Source organism: Lates calcarifer, linkage group LG10 (genome assembly GCF_001640805.2).
Source record: "Lates calcarifer isolate ASB-BC8 linkage group LG10, TLL_Latcal_v3, whole genome shotgun sequence".
Taxonomy (NCBI): Eukaryota; Metazoa; Chordata; class Actinopteri; family Centropomidae; genus Lates; species Lates calcarifer.
Window position 1 is genome coordinate 7,098,385 of NC_066842.1, and position 20,434 is coordinate 7,118,818.

Genomic DNA, 20,434 nt, shown 5'->3' on the forward strand with positions numbered 1-20,434 from the left:
AAAAGAAGGAATGAAAAAGGAAAGAAAAAGAAATAAAGTGAGAGAAAAGCAAGAGGAGACGAAACAAAGGAGGAGACGGGTGTAGAGACAACCTTACGGGGGTGGGTGGGTCGGTCTCAAAAAACTTGTGCAAAACAAAGTTGTTGGTGTGACCACGCCTGCTGTGCATTTTGTTTACAGTTGAAGTGGGAACGTGGTATGAGGAAGGAGGACTTATTGTGCACAGTGACATGACGGCTTGCGACTTGCAATAGATACCATCTGTCATTGTTGGGACAGGAGATAAGGCTACAAAGACTGTCAGGGCTGTCATTGTCAAATACCTCCACTGGAAAATAGCTCCTTATCACACTAGTTTAAAGGTACAGTACTCTGTTTTCGACACATCATCTTTCTGTATATTTAGATTATATTCTTACGTTTTACAAGTAAATGTATGAATCAAATCTGTAATGATTCTGTAATGAAAATAATCAACGCACCACTAATGAAATAACTTGTAAACCTCTAATTACCCTGGACTAAAACCTTAGTTGCGTGAGAATTAAGAAGAGATTGTTTTGATATTTTGGCAGCCATCTGCCATAGCATGCTGTCATAGCAATGACAGCACAGTCTGAACGGCTGTTGTGACAGACGACAGACACCGAGCTGGCCCTGCGAGCCCAGGGAGGGCCTTCCACAGACACACACACACACACCACACACCACACACACACACCACACACAGCACCTGCATTCCCACAGTAGTCCAAGTCAACAGTCACAGCCCATCCCCCTCCTTGACACTATCAGAGAGGGAGGGACTGGGTAAGTGCATGTAAGGGTGGGGGGGGGCTTCGAGAGAAGGGAGTGATTTAAGCTCTACTCCCCTGGTTGAGGGCAGCTGGAAGGGCCTGGAGTAGAGGTGGGAGTAAAGAGCAGGAGTGGGGGAGTGAATGATGGAGGGGGAGAAAAGGGAGGAGAGCGATCCAGCTGAGGCAGCAGATCTCTACAGAGGCTCAGTGCCAATATCAAGGTGCTGAGTGAGCCAAGAAGGGGAGCTCCAAACACACACAGAGGCTTACTCTCAATCTGAAGTCAAAAATAGCCACACGGACAAACACGCTCCTCGCTTGCCTTCCTGCAAAATGCAGTGGTGGACACACGTAAACATATGCACACTTCACAGACACTCCAACACACAATCACTCTACTCTCAAGTACTCTTCTGGAGGAAACTCTTGTCGCTTCCCTCTTCACCTCTCTCTCAAGCTGTGCACAACCTCCTGTCAGCTGAGACACACTGACAAGACAAGACACACAGTTGCACAGACGGCCAGAATGGGCTCCATTGTGCTCTAATGACCAGGCCTGCTGAGATGACCTTTGACCCCCAGACACAGGTTGTTTGGCCAGTGGTGGACTGGTGGGAATGACCCTTTGGCCAACACTGACCTTTGGGATGTTCACTTCTCACCACAAGTTGCCTGTGTGCGCACTTGATGTGTCTGTGTGTGCAACCCCACTGAGCTTCGTAAGTGTGTGAGCATTGCTGATGCTACAGCAACAAGTGGATTGACGTAGCCTGTGAAACTTGATATTAGCCTAAAAGGTATATGAAACACAACCACAAATTTTTGGACTTGAATAATACACAATATGTCAGATGAAACAAAAACATAAGTCATTTTACCATCCAACTCTGTACTTTGGGTGACTTTTCAAGCAACTCCTATGCTGGATAGTTAGCTAATACAACTACTTGATCACACTCCCTCTGTCCAGTATCTGTGAGAACACAAGATGCAGCAAAATCATATCTATTCCTTATCACTCTGACTTTGGTCCAGTCACTCCAGTCTTCTTCGGTCTTTTCTATAAACTCCTCCTTGTGTGTGGAGGAAGAGACATATCTCAGTCAGCTCACCCTTCAGTTTTGTTCTCATCTCTGTCTGAAGTTCATTTCAGCCCTTTATCTGCCCTGCTTATCAGGCCAACTACAGCTCAGACACTCCTGGCCTCCCTCTTCCTCTGCAGTATGTCATGGAGGAGACATACAGTATAGAGATCTCCAGACTAATGTCTGTCTCTCACTCTATCTCTATCTGCTTGTCTGTCTCTATCTCTGTGTATGTCTTGGTTCCTAAGTACCACTGGAATGAGAGTTAACGGATATATCGCGCTGTGTTTTGTGTGTAGATATCAACTGATCGGAATGTTTGTCACCTTAGTTAAATGTTGAAGAATGTGTTTGGGAATGCTTCCGTTTTGTTGTCCTGTTTTCACCTTACATCTGTCCGATTTCTCCCCTGAACTACAGCAGACAATGGAATTCACTTTATCCTCACGGCTGGAGTTTCTTGTACTTTTTGCTACTGAGAGCACTACTCACAGGGCAGAGCAACTTTACCTTCTAGAAGAGCTCTCTGCATTGCATCTTTTATCCCAGAGTGAGTATTTCAAAACATGCTTTCTGTTTTCTTTGATAATGTCACTATCTGAGATTTTCATTTTATGGCTGCAAGATGCCATCAAAGGCACTAAAACATGAGTTTCTGGTAAAATGTGTGATTTGGCAGGTATGTGAGTGATGATAAGGTCGTTCAAGTCTGTTTACAGCATTTAAGACAGGATAAGCTGCACTGCCTGTGGCCTCACTATCGGTCAATAGCTGCACAACAGACACAGGGTGGGGGACCTTTTTTTGATGGTCACCATTCAAAGTGTTGTAAATATGCAGTTCCCATTCAAGGCCCCATTCACTGATTCAGCCTCAAATAACAGTTTCCTGATTTTATCCATTGTACCGTACGAGACTAGGCGAGGCCCGTATCCTGTGTGGACTACAAAGTTAATTACACACAAATGAAAGGTGTGCCGCTTTAATTGTTCTACAGGGAAACAGAGTGCCCAGAGGTATAGAAAAACACCCACCATTACACTTCCATAAAATCATTAGTCATTTACAGAGAAAAAAAAAACTCACCATGGAATAGAGTCAAGTGTGTTAAGAGTTCTGCAAAAACCTGACGCCATTAAAGCAAATGGGAGACGACAGGAGACTTGGCATAGAGCAGATGGAGCAAGTCGGGCAAACACATAGGTGTGCACGCATACACACACACATACACTATAATTTACTATGGGCACTACCAACCCCACTGTTGCCTGAGGGATGTGTCTGGGAACAGAGTACCACAGGGCCAATGACTGAACCACAAGTGGCCCAGTCAAGTCCTTACACAGTCATAAACACGCCTGCATTAGTAACAGCTAGTTAAAATCATTCCATGAACCTACAATAATAAAATGCAGCTTCTAATATTTTTAATCTACTCCTGTATAATGGGATGGTAATGTCACTCTGACTGTTGGTCAGCCCACCACTCTGGCTCAAACTGAAATATCTCAGCAACTATTAGCTGGATTGACAGGACATTTTTTACAGACATTCATGTCCCCAGAGGATGAAGTCTGCTGACTCTGATGATTTCCTGACTTTTCATCTAGTGCCATATTTGTGGTTTTACTTTGTATTGCCTGAACTTTGGTACATATTGTCATGGGATCCTACAAATCCCATAAATCCTTAAAAAACACAAACCTCTCAGTGCATACATAAAATACTATCTTAGCAACTACAATAATTGATCAGAAACTAAGTAACTAAGACTAAAAATCTTACTAAGCATTTCTACAAACACATTTTCTCAGTTTTCAACAAGTATTGGGGTTAGATACCCACCCCTAGGTATTGCTTTGTCTTTAACACCCACCCCTTGAGAGGTAGATGTGTCAGCAACAGGGTTTACAGGTTTATGGAGTTATATGGGAGCATATTGATTGAGAAGCAAAGGCACACATCTGCATAAAACACATATACATTACAAGCATACATACAGTATTATATGCACATTTTGCCCATTATATGTTCCCCAGGTACCAGCTTGACTTAACAGCAGTGACATTTACACTCATGGTCTCCAGAGTAATTTACACAGTTTGGCATTATGCACAGCTGGTTTACTGTTCCATGCAGTAGACTGATTTAATAGCACTCAAAAGTAGGGTGGCACCAGGGCTACTTAGCACTGTGTCTTAGTAAAACTACAGGTCCCAATAAAACACAGACCCCTGTTTCATGAACTGTACATTGACCCCTTCATAACCTTCTCAAATAAGCTCACACCTCCCTGCTGATAATGAACTGGTCCATGTAGGAGTACATTAGTGATCAGGCCCAACTAGAAGTAGTGGAGGCATTTGGCCAAGACAATAAAATATATGTGCACAAAAATATATTTTAGGGCCCTGCGAAACTTGGGCAATTAAAATGGAAACATAGCATGGGTATTTACAGCCAACAAGAAAGCCCACAGTGGGTGCTAGAGAGATGCAGGAGGAGAGAGCGAGAGAGAGGGGAGAGAGCTGACGAGAGACAGTGGCAGTGTACAACATGATTTAGATGCTGTGAGTGAGACTGCAGACCTATAATCCTGAAGGCATAGAACCAGACAGAGACAGGGGAAAGGCAAAGGGGCAAGCTCTGGGAATGAGAGACCAGGAGCCACAGAAAAAGAGTTTGTGACAGCAGGCAAAAAACAGGGAGTGAGAGCGAAAGAGTGATAGAGAGACACAAAAGCAGAGAGATAGAAAGGGATAGAGACTGTGAGATGGAGAGCAAGCAGCCAGACATGCAGGCAGACTGTCCGTCTCTGGTTTGTGGGAATGCGGTAAAGACACAGTAGTAGGCAGGGTCCCGGCTCTGAAATTAGAGAGTGGCGCTAAGAGAAGGGAACCAGAGCCAAAGGCCGTCTGGGAGCTGCCAGGGGCTGCATCCCCAGCACACTGCCGAAACACGATTTACTGCTGGGCTGCACTACAAACAGCACACCGCTCCTGGTGCGCTATCAAACTCACAGCAGCACACCACTCGTTGCATGCTATCGAGTTCACAGCGCTATAAAGATACCACATCAACGGTGGGAAGTGTTGACATGACAAAGACCAGTTCAGCTTGGTGCAGCAGGGTGGTGCAGTGAGTAAAGGGAAGGCTGCTGGATCAGGAGTAACGACAAAAATAGCAAAAAACAGTGTGTTCAAAAACCACAAGGAGTAGTGCTGGTGTGGGCATGTTTCAGCAGGTACCAGTCAGAGGCTGATATACAATATTGGTTTCTTGGAGGCAAAACACTGCACAGCAATTTGTAATCCTATGTGAAAGGATTTTACAACCATATCATTTTTTAAAGGAAACAGTAGAATAAGACTCAGAAGGTTGTATTAGAAGGTGTTCTACCTGGACTACTGTCCTTTCAATTTGCCAACACATTGTGTTACCTGATGACATTACATTACACTGTAGCAAAAGTTCAGCCAGGTTTAGCCAGGTCTGAGGCCCTGCTGTACCAGCACATTCATCTAATTTATATGAGTGAGATTGCAATTTTGACACAGTGCTAAACGGGGCCTAATGCACTCTCCTCTTGCTGAAATGTTTGCAAGCAAAATTTCTGAAGGCCTTGCAGCCCCAGGGGGTGCTGTTCTGTAGAGGACAATGACCTCTGACCTCCATGTGGCAGGGGGACAGTGAAATCAGATGAATCAATGTTTGCCTGAAGTGCTGCTGCTCAAGTATTTTTGCACAGATCTCCATCTTTTATCTAGAGACTTATATAATCAGTGGCAGTGCAGATAAGCCTGTGCAGGATTCAGAGAAGTAGATTTAATCAAAAAAAGGAAAACTGGAACTGTTAGGTTGTTGTGTTGCAGCTATCACGGGCCAAGTTCAGACATGCTGGGAGATTCTGTATGTGCTTGTCTGCAGCACAGGGCAGTTAGGAGTACGGCCGCTGCACTGTAGTTCTGTGTTCCAGGATTTGTGTAAGTGTGTGTGTGTGTGTGTATGTGTGTGTGTGTGCATGTCTGTGTGCATGCACTTCCTTTGCCAAGTTTCCTCTCTTTGTTTAGACCGGCCCGGTCAGCCCGGCTCCCTGCTGAGCACACTGCAGCCAAATACACACATATATCAAAACACAGCACAACAACAGACAGGGGGCTCGTAGGGCAGAGAGGTGCTGGGAATAGGAGCAAAGGGGAGTTTAGAGAGAGACAGTCCGGTGTCTGTACGGGAAAACAGAAAGAGAGGGGGAACGGAGCTGGAAAGATAGAGACTGCACAGACTGGACAAGGGGAAGTGGGATGGCAGCAGACTGTTCCTTTGTAGCACAAAATGGACAGACAGTAGGTCACTGTGACCATCACTCTAATTACAGAGAGAAAGGGAAAGAGTTGAAGAATACGCAGAGAAGTGGAAGAATGAATAAAGTGACACCAATGACCCAGAGGAGGGGGAAGAGGAGGGAGTCTACAGTGTGACCATTCAACTTTATGGGGGACAATTTTGACAGTTTTATAACAGAATAATATTAAAATCTGAACTTTTAACAAGTGTAAAATACATTTATCTTATTACTCTAAATTATGACAAAGGGTGTCTACAGGTAAGAGGGATGTTTCACTTTACAACCCTTTGTGCCTAAATAAAACTGTTGTTCTGTAATGCACTGGACTCAATATCCACATATGGTGACAAACTGATACGTAAAGACAAAGAACACTTTTTTCCCATACCAACAGAGAGTAATGAACTTCCTCAAGTTAGTTTTTGCCTCACAGACCAGCCTGTTTGGTAGACATGCATGAGCTCTGTGGGATACCAAAATAATGGTGCACACTTATGCAGATAGTTAAGTCCCCCCTTTATTGACAACAGAAAAAAGACTGCCTACTGTAGCTTTAAATCCTCTAAGTCTTTTCAGTGAACTTAAATAGGTTGAAAAACAACCATTCTCCAGAAAATTCAATTGAGCGTGACATAAGAACAGTGGGAACCTCACTGAACTCTAAAGCATCTTTCAAGTCCAAGAATTTAAAAATCTCTTTAAAAACTTTTATATCTCTGTATGTGGTCTATAACATGCTGTTTAGCTTATTACAGTATTACTTTGTTTCAGTTAAATATAAATATTCCCTCTAGCTTTTGATTTCTGTGCATTAATTTTGTTGTGATCATAAGATTAAACATTTTACTAGAGAAAATAACATCATAATTATAGCCACAGAGAATACCCCAGGCACTAAAAAGGAGTTTTAGTTTCTATTGATGTGGGCTTAATTTGTTCTGGTGGCCAATATCCAAAACTGAGGAAAACACAACTGGATGCAATATATCTATTAATGCACGGCAAATTATTAATAGATTTAAGGCTTGAAATGCATTTTCCTCCTCTGCTCCCCCTCACAGCTGTTCAGTCTCCAACCCATCCTGTCCCGGCAGAAGAGATAATGAAGCTGTTCCTGTTTGCTGTAGCACTGCTGAGAGCTGAACAGAGGCATTGCTGAATGGACAGTGCATGTCTCTGTGTGTGTGACTGCATTTGTATATTTACGTGTGTCTGGATATCCACTTGTATTTTTGTATATGGTCTAATGTATAAATATGTATATACTGTATGTGCGTGTGTGTTTACCAGGCCCTCATCTCTTAAGCCCTCCACTGGGTCTGGATTGGACCAGTCTAAACACACACACCACACACACACACACACTCATGTACACACACTCCTGCCCCCCTCAAAGCCATGCTTTTAGAGACGAGGGGCCCTAAATGCCTTACAGATGGACTCCTAACAAAACACAACACTCTGTCTCGGCCCTCAAGTATTCCCAGTATTTGGCCTTGCTGTAATTTACAGCATACTTACCTAATTGAGATGCTATTAAGGTCAGGGCATGCATTCTTCTGTGTATGCCTGGTGCTAATGCACATGATATAAGCGTGACATACACAGCACAGTATATTTGCCCTAATATAGCGGAGTGAAGTTAACCACAGGGTGAGTGTGATCTATGGTCCATGTAGTGTACTTAGGGCAACACAAATAATGATGTGTTGAGCAGAGACGTCTCTGTGCAGGTCTGGAGGGCACATTAGAGGATGTTTTCTTCACTAGATACTGATGGTTTTACACCCACCAACCTTGTGCAATTTCCAAATGCCACTCAGTACTACTTTAATGACTTCATTAGGATGGACTAAAAACTGAACAATTGCACCCAAACTGCTGAAACTGATTTTTTTTTCTCATGTTAAAAAACATTTTTTTTTAACTTATTTTCAAAAGTATTTTATTTTTATGTTTCTACTTTTTAACACAGACATAAAGTCAAGTGAATCATGGAAAAAACACCCACAAATCTGAAGTTAAAACTACATCAGATTCTGGTGCTTTTCATGTTTTACATATAACTGTAAATATATTACCTTTAATAGGCAAAATCATAGTACTTGCAGTCTATTTGCAGTATTTTCAACATTTTTTAATGAGTTATAACTTCTGCTTTTAAAAACTTATCTGGGATTTCAAAATGTATTTGAATAACTAATTTACAATTGAATAGCTTATTTTAATGAGTTTATTCATAAATTAGTTTAGTTTAATTAATTTTGATAACTTAATTATTTGATGGCAGAAAATAACAAATTTGAGCTTTAAAGGTTTAGTGTGGACTAATATTTTTTCAACCTTGTGAAAAGTTCTCAACCTTGTAAAAAAAAAAAAATAATAATAATAATTATATATATATATATATATATATATATATATATATTTTTTTTTTTTTTTTTTTTTTTTTTTTTTTCTCTTCGTACAAAATTAAAGGCTACTCCCTTCAGCTCTACACACTAATTTCAGTTTGAAGTTGCTGGGTTGCTCTGGACTGCACAACTCTTCACAATATTGTTAAAAAAAAGGGGGGGGGGTGGGGTCTGTCTGTTTTTCAGACAGACATTTACAGGCTATGTGAAAACGTATTGTTGTAATTTCGCTGCCCTTTCTGTCTATTGCTATGAGAAAAAATCCTGTTCCTATAAAACTGGGAGAGATTTACCACAAGCAATGGGCTGACTTCATCCTAAAGCATGTAGTGAGCTCCTCTCTGAAAGGCCATGCTGAAGCTCTGAGACACTGGCCACTGTTTGAGCTTGTCATTCGGGTATTTTTCATTGAGTGTGTCTGACAGAAAGATAACACACTGTCACAGAGTGCCATCCATCTTCGTTTCCAAGTTGCTCCCGGAGAATTCAATCTTGAGAGTGTGGGGTTAGACACATCGGTGATTAATCAACTCCAAGCTTGTGTGTGTGTGAGTGTATGTGTGCGTAGACCTATATGTGTCTTTGTCTGCATGTGATAAATCACTGTCTAACCCTGTACAGGACACACAATGCCTGAGCCTCCTCCACTGAAGATAAATTCATCTACAAGTGATGTGCTGACAATAGTTGGACAAGAAAATTATTCTATCTCACTCACTCAGCTGCAACATAAAGCGCAGTCAGAGTGGTCCATGTCTGGTGTTTTACAGGGAAATGGGAATAAAAAGTGGGAATTTGTCAAAAAAAATTAGCTGGAGGCCAACCAAGTGTGTGTATAGAAAAAGGCATGGGAATACACTCTTGTGTACACATGAACCCAAACACACAAACATTAGGGCACAGAGTTGATGAATAATTCCTCAGGGCTGTTGGGAAAGATCCTATTCAGAAGTGATTCAACTGTGACACCAGGGTTTTTTGCTTTGTGTGTGATTAGGTTTTACTATTATGGACCACATGCCAGAAGTGACGCAACTCAGAAATTACACAACGTTATGAAATACATGCCGTGATGTGAGGCAAACAAAAGTGACAGCCGTGGAGATTCTGTTGCAAATAACTTGCAACTGACAACTGAACTCAAGGGCATGCTAACAATTTGAAGCTGCAACAACCAGCTTCATTCACTGTGCATTTTACATCTCATGTAAAATAGTACTAGTGTGGGTTTAGCTAAAGCATTATGTTGAAGTGTTGTGTGAATACATTTTGCTAGGTGTCAAAAATGATAAAATCACCACCCTCCAGAAACATAACGCTGACATATTTAGTTTATCTGGAGAAGGGCTATTGGAGCTTAAAGGTGCAGGTCTACCTGGAGGAGACCAGGGAATGTACAGAGTAACAAGGGTCAACAGGTTCATTCACCTGCTGCCTGAGGGAAAAAGGAAGCTCCCTTTTCCATGTAACAGGTGTGCTGGCCCGTCAGAACCATCAAAACAACAAATTCACATGACCAGAGAAGAGAGATGGAGTAGGGGGGTGGGTGTTGAGGCGAGGAAAACAGTAATTATGAAGCAGCTCTGGGTATCAAGTTTCATGTTGGCACTCCTCTGTCCCACTTAGAGAGGTCGCTTGCTGTGGCAATGCATGTGAACGCAGGTCTGATTAGGGGAATTGTGATTGGTTCCACATTGTTTAGGAGGGAAAGCAGCCTGCATCAGTAGGGTTCCACTGATTTGCTTCCCAATTATCCACCTCTCAGTTTTATTTTGCCTTCATGTCAAGGCAGTGTAGGGAGAGAGAGAAGTGAGAGAGAGAGAGAGAAAAGAGAGGGAGGGAATGAGAGACATAGGTAGAAGAGGCACTTCTGAACGCAGGTTTATGTTTCCAATCAAGAGATTGCGATCACAACATGTAGCCCAGAGCAAATGGGCCAGAACTCAATCACTGAGGGAGGTCTTTAGGCTCACAGCGTACATTGGTTCAAGATCATTACTCCTCTCTCTGTAACAAAGGGACCTGAGAACGGCAAATGCATACAAACATTAGAGAACATCAGTGTTGATGAGTGCACAGAGATGGGAGGGTAAATGTTAAGGTAAAGTGGGGGAAATCCTGAGCTGGATGACTTGAATAGAAAAGAAGTGGCTGCAGAATGCATTGTTCTATTGTATAGGAGTTTTTCATTTACTGTGTGATGTGAGAACAACTTGACTATAAGGTTAGTATTCCATTTTAAAATAGTTCTATGAAAAAAAAACACATGCTTGAGTGCACAAACACATTTCCAAACCTTTCCAAATCCACAAACATAATTTCACTCTCTAGCGATGCCACCAGTCAGACAAACAGACAACAGATGTAGCCACACACTAAAAGCAAACAAACACGTTATACCCTATGATTTGCACACGGAAAGTCATAGGGACAGACAGACAGGAAGGCAGACACATCCACGCACCAGTCCAACTGGTACAACTGTCCCCACAGGGGAAATGTCTATGTTGGCATCACACTGGCAACATGCTGGCATCACGTTGTGCCTGTTCCTCTATGAGAGGACACACCTAGTTATACCCATGGGCTTCATAACACCGCTGTTGCCTTTTGAGTATGCTTCACTGCATAGATTTTTCTCTTTACCCCTCATAATGCCACCAGTACTCTAAATATTCCCTTATGGAAATGGAAACATAAACATCAAAGAATTATCACCAACTAACCTATCTAGCATGACAGGAAAACAAAAGGGCGGGCATGGAAAATGATCAAAACTTCCCTGCCATGAAAAAAAACCCAAAGCAAAACAACCTGAAATGCAACCACAGCATAAATGCTGAATAGATGATAATAAGGTGAGGAATGGAGAGGAGGTGTATGTTTGACTTTGGCTCAGATTGACCGAGCCAGCCACAACATGGTCATATCGAAAGATTCCACCACATCCATTCATCTGATAACAGAGACACTCACACACACAAACACAAACACAGTTGTGCAGTCACACTCATACCTTCTGCTCATGAAGAGGGTAATCTAATCATTTTATCTCTCTCCCAAAACACACACACTCATAGCAGCAGCAGGAGGAGTGTGCCTACCTTATCTTCTAGCCTGATCAGTCGTGCTCCAATAGTTGGGTATTCTTTATCTTCCCCTTTTCCTGATGAACAAAAAAAAAAAAGGGGGGGGGTTGTCATACTGTACTGTACATATTGTATATATATACACATACAAAAATAAATACATTTGCCTTGTTGACAAGAATGTACTACAGAACTTCTTGGTGGTAATCAAAAGGACATAAAAGGCGATGCAAAAAACATAATTTTGTGACATTCAGATCAATTAATCTGCTCATGCAGAAATTACAAACATAACATTTACAGTAAGGAGACTGAAGACTCATGATTCCTAGTGAAACAATTAATTAATTTTCTGCCTCCTTTGTGGGCACCATTCACAGTGGCGGTTTACAGTCCCTTACTGTAATGTGTACAGTAAATACATGTCAGACAGAGTTAAGTGACCTTAGAAAATGAGTAAACTCTATTCTTCACAATGAAAGTTGGGTAAATTGAGTTTAGGTAGCTTTACCCTCCACTACTGTGTATCCATGGATCTGTATTAGCAACACATGCACAATACCAGAGCCCCAGCACTGGTTTGCCTAAACAGAATGCAGCCATTATTAAAGTTATCAACTCCACCTGTGGAGTGAAAAAGTGGCGATATGAGCACAGCACCAGAGCTATTTTAATTGTTGAACACTGTAGAGATGTAGGCAGTAATTCAGATATCACATATTAACATACCCACAGCCAAACAGGCGTATGGACACACATCAGAGACGTCTCTATCTCTCATATTTAGTCTGGCATAGTTTGTGTATGTGTGGGTTATAAACATAGAGGTAGAGTGAGGAGTGACGGCTGTCTATCAGATGTAGACTGTTGCGTTTGCTGTGTATTTACCTGGAAGAAACATTCCTGGCTTTCCCAGTGTGCCGTCCAGCCTGGGGGAAGAGACAGAAGACGTTAGGCTGAGGTAAAAAGTTAAAAAAAAAAAAACACTGGCCAGCACTTTATTCCAGCTCATGAACCAAACAGTAAAATAATATAAGCCAATTTAGTATAGTGCCAATAAAACTAAACAAATGGCATCAGCTTGAACAGCAGTTACACTGCTTTCAAAAAAAAAAAAAAAAAAAAAAACTCACATGCAAGTTTTAGAGGGGTGAATAAATGAATGCAGTGCTCCTATTGAGATGTCAAGCTTTGAAAATAAACAATAAGAGTTTGAGAGGTTTCACTCACATATGTGGACCGTATCAACTATAAATTTACTGAAGCAGGGGAGGCATTTCAATATGCATTGTAAAGCCATTCTCTTCTTTTCATCACCTTAAATTAAGGGTGCATTTTTATCACAGCAATCACATGTCTTTAATTATCTTCCATTTATGCTGGTGACCCATTTGATGCAAAGCGGTCACTGCATCATTGCGGTGTTTTTGGAAAAGTCAGATGTGGCCAACACTATGATGTTGTCTTTTTCCTTGGTTTTTCTGTTAAATTTTAGGTTTCAGTATAAATCTTTTTAAGGGTTACAAAAAGATCTGTCAACAACTGGGATTTTATGAAAAACACAGCAGAATTTACTAGAATTGTTGCTATAAAAAACACAATAAGTCTTTTGTTGAATTACTGATATGTGGTTTAAAAATTTCACGGTGCATTACCACGGTTCAGCTGAATTACTGCAAAAGGTGTTATCAGGTCCAGGTGACGCTCTTACGTAAGTTTGCCCCAATTTATTATCTAACTGACCTCCTTCACGGGAGAGTATTGTGTGGACTGGGGAAAGAAAATCACTTAAAAAACCAGAGAACATTTTTGGGATCAGGACAAAAGGTTTTACTTTAGTGAGGACTGGACTTCATTACAGCTCAACAAAGTACAACAAGGTGTAACAAATCAGGGACCAGTGAGGCTCCTATCTGTCAGATGAACAGTAAGAACAGTAACAAACTGTGCTGCAGGAGTATGATAAAGGTCCAAGTGACAGAAACTGTTAAGAGTTGCAAAATTACTGTAAACAGAACAGAGAAATTTGTAATGGAGCCATCTCTCCTTCTGTTGTCTTCATGACCGAGTTCAGCAGACAATAATGTCAGTATAACTTATTTGGGGGCAAGACAAATAGACATAAATAGTTCATGGTACAATGTCATCCTTCACAGCCAATGGAAAATGATATAAGACATCATGGCCAAATGAAGATAGAAGATTTAACTTCATTGATTTAGTTTTAATATGAGAAGACGTGCTTAGGATTCTGACTTCTTCCTTCTAATGGTACAAAAACAGCTTGAATCACACAGCACAAGGTGGAAACAGAGAGAAGAAGAAAGAGCATGAAACAAGATCAAAGACACCACCTTCTCTGTAGCTCCTTGATGCGGACCATCATGTTGAGGTGACCCTGGGAATACTGCTCGATCACGTCTCGCACGTCATAGGGCTTCCGCGCTTGCTGTGGATCCATGAGCACATATACAAAAACACAAAACACACACACAGGGACACAAAAGCCATTGTCAGCAATAGCCTCTGTTGCTTGGTCCCCAAAAACATCCCCAACCCCCTCGGGGGCAAAGGGTTCATTGTTAACTCATTGTGTGTTTCTGTGTGTGTGTGTGTGTGTGCGTGTGTGTGTGTGTGTGTGTGTGTGTGTGTGTGTGTGAGACAAGTGCATGGTCATGTAGAAAGCAATCATGTTAAGGTCCTTTCACAGCTTTGTTTAGTGTGACGTTGATACAAGTGGCATCAGAAAGAACTCAGTGAACTCTTTAGGGTATCCTTGGTATACACAGAGTATAGCCTCTGCAGCTGAAATCACTTAGGCCATAATTGAAAACATATAGAAGAACACTTCGAGAGGGTAAGAATATAGGAACCATTCTGCAATAACATGTAGCATGAAAATGATGGCCAGAGTATCTCAAACATGATTATGTTTTTTTAACTGAAGTATTTTACTGCAAAAAAAAAGTTTTTCACAGGTTTCTGCTGACTTCAGTGCTATGTGAGGCCATGTCCTGCTGTGTGTGTGTGTGTGTGTGTGTGTGTGTGTGTGTAAGTGTATTTTTTGTGTGTGTTTGTGTGTGCAATACAGTAAGTGAATTCCTACCGTAGCCCCAGAGACAGGTTAGTAGATTTCCCATGATACTACGCCTGAACTGAACAGCAAGCACAAAGAAGACATGCAGGTGCAAGTTCCAGGCATTTACACACACAAACACGCACGTACACACATACACACGCACAGCAACGCTGCAGCTGATATATGCCTCTGGGGCTCCCCCTCCTCTTCCTGTATAACCGCACACACTACACACTTCTTTCACTCGCAATCTGTCTCTCTCTTTATTTCTGTGTCTCCCTTGCTCTCTTTAACTCTGTGGTGTTTCTCTCTCCTCCTCTGGATTTCCTTTTGCTTACCTGAAATTTCCTCCTGGCCACAAAGTACTGCATTCTGCGAAGGACTTTAACCGCTGATCTCTGGGCATGGGACAACCTGTGACAGAAAGGGAAACTGATTTAGGCTACAAGAAAAACACTGATGGTTAACTCTACAGATGTTTCTTTGCAGTAAAATGTGAAGTGGCTTGTTTTGGACAAGCTGAGTTGTAAAATAAAATACAAAAACAACAAAAACAAAAGACAAAGAAGGCTGCACACTCCAAGCCCAGTAATTGGCCCTAGTTGCATTCAAGGATCAATGGAGAATGGGCACACCATGCAACAGCAAAACACATGAGGCCTCCGACAGGAGAGCACACACACGTCAACAGGTATGCATTCATGTACACAAAAAAACACATTTAACCTACAACAATGTGTGTCAGCACATATTAACCCCCGCTCTCTATCTGCTCCATCCTTATCTGTCACAACTGAGAATCTGAAACCTGGTGCAAAGTGAGACAGAAGAAAACCAGACTCGGTTTGCATTAAGAGGAGCCCCAAAACACACACGTCCCTCAGCTCAAAGCAGCACATCTGTGTCAACATGAAGGAAAACCCACTGGTACGGATCTAAACACTGAAACAGAGACCACTGGAAGCAAACAACACACACAAACCCATGCTTGCATATCATAGTGACTGTATGGCATGCACTTGTGTTTGTTTTTTCAAGAAGGCACTCTGTGTGCTGTGTGCTGAAGCTCATTTGGTTTATTTGTCAGAAAATGTGAAACATGTCCTTGGGTGTGCAATGTGTGACAGCAGCGTGTTTGGATGTGAGCGAAAATTGATTATGAAAAAAAACACAGACTGAAATTTTGTTTAGTGACTGGATTTTACTCGCCCCAGTGATAGAAAATACACAGATACTGAGTTCAGATATAAATGGTCACAGCCACACACATGTAAACAAAGCACAACAAATCAAGTCTAACAACCTAAGAGAGGATTTCTCAACCTTGTCCAGTGGCCCTGGCTCCAAAATTCTCAGGACCCCAGCAGTTAATAAGTCATCAAATTGTCATGTGAAACTTAAAAGAGGCATACTGTGGTTTTATATTTTCAAAGGCATGGAGGAAGCTACAAAAACATCATATATTAATGATGCTATATAAAGTGTTTGTTGTTTAAGTAAGTATTTATTACACACCAATATATGATTCCTTATGGCTCCATCTGCATGACAAACAACCCTACTTATGGGCCCAGTGCCAATGTTGAAGAACTCTGACCTGAAGTCTAACACTAAAACAAATCACATGCACTGACTTCATTTTTAAAGGAATTATTTCAAACCTCTCTGCGTTGTCCTATGAATCTTTCTGAGAGGCCTAAAATGTAAACATTGAGTCAACCCATTGGAAGATAATCTTCAAAGAGTGTGTCTGTGGATGAGTTAAAGACTAAGCACAATCAGATTCAGGGGTCAGAAGGTCAGAGATGCATGAATCAGTGCAAGAGCTAAGAGAGGCTGTGGTCCAATACATTAGTGTTCACCACTCCCTTTCATTCTGCCAAGTACTAGTCCACCTTTATAGACTGAATGTATTAAAATGCTGAGGAACTCTTATATGTTTGTTAATGCACTGTTACAGAGTTTATTCCAACACAAAAGCAGATAAAGCACAGGGGATGCAGTATTATGCATCACTTAAGGGCATTTTTTAAACATAAGAATATATAACAAAAACAGTTCCTGTCTTCTGAGTGAGCACCACTTTTCTTTGCTCCTTGTTTTTTGTGCCTATTTCTCTATCAGTCTTCTATTTCATGTATCGTATGTCTCAGAGACAGGTGACCTTTCAGCCATCTGTTGGTATCAGAGACATCAAAGATAAGTTGGTAAGCCACGAGACAGCGTGCATGCATGTGTGTGTGCGTGTGTATGCGTGTGTGTAGTGTATCCACTGAGACAGTGGATTTACAGCAAATTGACGTCACCAGATTCTTGCTGGTAAGAAATGAAACAGGAACAGAAAATAATATGGTGCTACTCATGTCTGCTGTAAATACTAAAATTATTGTTAGAGCTGCATACACACACTTGTCTAGGGCATACAGTATACTGTATATTGTGTGTAATGACATGCACAAATGCTGTGTCTGAATGCACTGCATGTTTGCATGTGTGCGTGCTGTGAGCGCTCTTTGCTGGTACTTTGAGCGTGACCGCAGCTTGAGATAAGTTCTTCTCCACTCATACAGCTCTCAAACATAAAATGAATGCCTCCATTCTTATGTCAAAGCCTATGCTTTTGTATTTAGGGGGTAATGCATTTGTGTGTTGTTTTGAGTATGTCTCTCAAGCTATGTCTCAGTCAAAGCAGACACACCCAAATTCACACACACACACACACACACACACACACACACACACAAACTCTTGACACACAGAGACCACCTTCCCCCCTCACCAAACAAGGGTCTTTGGGGAGTCAACAAGTCGGTCTGAGGTCTTAATTAGGCAGAGGAACAACAAAAGGACTTAACAGACAATGCGTTGACATGGGACCATAAAACCTGAACATCAAAGGCTGTCGGGCTGCTGTCTTTTTTCCTGTCCTCCATGCAAAGCCTGCTCAAGCTATAGGAGGAAATGCACACAAACAATACCAAACATAAAGAGCAGGAGGCCCTTTTGGGGAGGGGTGGGGTGGGGGGTGGCACCTCTACCCCCCACCTCCTTGCTCTCCATCGTCGATGAGAAGATGGATTTTTTTCTCTCCACACAGAAAGTGAAGGAACGTAATTCCCATATCTCTGTGCTGACACTACCCTTCAAACACTTGCAGTCTCTGACTCAGCTTCTTACTCATCTCCCTCTGCTCCCCTTCTGTCTTTTCTCCTCTTTAGTGTTTATTTTTCATCTGTGCAGAAGATTTGACACACAATGTGTCCTGGGGACTCCTCTTGAGTCAGCACAGCTCAAATCTCACCCACGACGACTTCAATATTCTTTCCATTGTCCTGCACTGTATGATTCATCCTCTACTGGGAAGGCTGCTTGTGTGTATTTTCTTTTCTTCTATGGATTAAACCCCAAATTCTAGCACTTCTAAACAGACTTGCTATTCTTCCTTAGGTCATGTAAAGTCATGTACAAGCTATACAAGCTGGAGTCATGAACTGCCCTGGTCCCTCTCTTGAAAAGCTGTGACAGATTTAGCCCCACGGCCTCCCCTGGACCCTTCTCTCTTAATAAGTTTTCCCTTTTTTCATTTTCAGATGGTCACTTTGGAGATCTCAGAGTTGTCAATGGCAACTCTCCCTCATTCCCCACCCCCTCCGCTCTTTATTTGGCAGGGGACCGTCAAATATCCTGTGCTTCCATGGTGCGCTGCAATAACCTTGGAGTCAGTCAGGAGAAAGCAGCCCTAGACATCAATGTGCTATGGTCAGGACCCAGCAAGACTGCTGGCCTGTGTGTATGTGCACATGTGTGAGTGTGTGAGATAAGCTTTATGACTGGTGCTTTGGCCCATCAAAGAGATGTGCTCTACTTCTGTTCTCCACAAAAACAGACATTCCTTTATCATATCTTGGGAGGATAAGATGACTACATTCTTTCAGACATGTTTGATCTAAAAGTGATGGCATGCCAGTGGGTGCTGTGGTAAGAATTTTGAGGGTGTAGTGTAAGACACTATGTCACAACCATTTACCATTCAGTGTGGATTTCAAATGAATGGGCTTCATTGCAGTTCTAAACAAAGAAATACCCCAATGTGGACTCACCATCAATGGTTTGTCTAATGGGAATTTAAATCAGCCTTTGGAGTGGTTTGGATGTAAGAGGAAGAAAAAGTTTAATCACACTTTGTCTTTCTCACACTATGCCTGTGCTAAGCTGGCTAAATGTGAAAATGCCTATAGCATGTCAGAAAAAAAAGAGACATAAGGACATGGTGTTTTCAAGTAATTTTTGTGAGTGTCTGTGTCACCTTGAAATACTGAAATGATGTAAAAATGGTTGAAAAGTTGTTCATACTTGCATATTTTTCTGTTGTCAGACAACTTGTTGATCAGATCACTGTTTTATGCTTGTAAGTTCATCACTCTCACTGTCTTTCGCTCTCCCACACTTGCCCTTTGTGTTTCACTCCCTCACTTCCTGCCTTCCTCCGTCATTCTCTCTGGTATTGTGACTTGCTATTTATATGCACTTACTTTCATCTTAACTTGACATATTATGAACCTGAACCTGAAAGACTCAACTGCATGCCATGCAGCAAGACACAGCTGGCTAAATATGGCTTCTGATACAATGGTTTCCCTCCTCCCTGTGTGTCTGCCCCAGTTGTTTTCATGTCCCTCATTCCGAGATCAATAGACACTGATCAAGACATGCTGGAGACAATAGCAGCAACCAAGCCACATCAAAGTCCAGTGCCCATTAAGTGCTGATGACAAAGAGAGAACAGAGGGAGCATGCCGTGTTTGATGTGTGTGGCCACAGAGTGAGAGAGAAAACAACAGAGAGAGGCCAGAGATGCTGTAGATTCGCTACCATCATCACCTCCTGCATTCCTTTTACACACAGAAACTACTGTGTGCTGTGAAAGGAGAACATGTTTGTGTTTATTCATGCAGGGTATGTATAAAGTATAGTGTCTAAATCTCTGTCACATACTCTTTTCCACACAGTGTAGCCCACACTACCTGCTTTATCTTTTTTTCTGACTTAAACAAATAGTATTGAAAAGAAACAAACCCTTGGTCAGTGAGCAGATGAGCAAATTTTGTGGTCATTTCCATCAATAGAAACCACTTTGCTTGTAAAAGATCCCTATATAGTTTGACCTCCTACACACACACGTGCGCGCACGCACGCACGCACACACACACACACACACACACACACACACACACACACACACACACACACACACACACACGCTGTCACCACATAAATCTTGAGGTATATGTGACTAAAATCTCCCATCTTCAATTTGCTGTAAGAATCCCACCAATGAAAATGATTCCTCTCGAGAGATAGTCGACATCCTGGTGACCTCAGAAAAGTCCCACCCATGTTTAATGTTAATGACGCCAAGTCTCAAAACCTGTCATTATTTGAGGAGAACAGAGACAAACACAGCTTTTTTCCCACCACACGGAGAGAAGATTGGAGAGGAGAGCACTTCTAACAAGTGCACTAATGACTGGTGAACTCTTCCTGACACAACTCTAACTGCCAAATTAACTAAGAGATTTGAGCGAGGAGGTTTCCAGTTAGACAGCCGAGAAAATGACAAATTAC

The 20,434-nt window shown here is 41.9% G+C and overlaps 1 protein-coding gene and 1 long non-coding RNA gene across 2 annotated transcripts in view; one reads left to right on the top strand and one right to left on the bottom strand.

Annotated features, from left to right (window-relative positions):
- Positions 1–20,434, bottom strand: part of kcnq1.2 (potassium voltage-gated channel, KQT-like subfamily, member 1.2) — a 149,545-nt gene that overhangs the window by 42,678 nt on the left and 86,433 nt on the right. The window contains exons 13-16 of the mRNA XM_018675946.2: positions 15,148–15,223; positions 14,085–14,179; positions 12,619–12,659; positions 11,746–11,807 (exon numbers count right to left, since the gene is read on the bottom strand). Of these exons, the coding sequence (XP_018531462.1) occupies positions 11,746–11,807; positions 12,619–12,659; positions 14,085–14,179; positions 15,148–15,223 (274 nt within the window). The remainder of the gene's footprint in view (positions 1–11,745; positions 11,808–12,618; positions 12,660–14,084; positions 14,180–15,147; positions 15,224–20,434) is intronic.
- LOC127142887 (uncharacterized) lies at positions 1,984–8,309 on the top strand. The gene is made up of 3 exons (XR_007813992.1): positions 1,984–2,111; positions 2,303–2,432; positions 7,289–8,309. It is a non-coding gene; the product is annotated as an uncharacterized LOC127142887 (long non-coding RNA).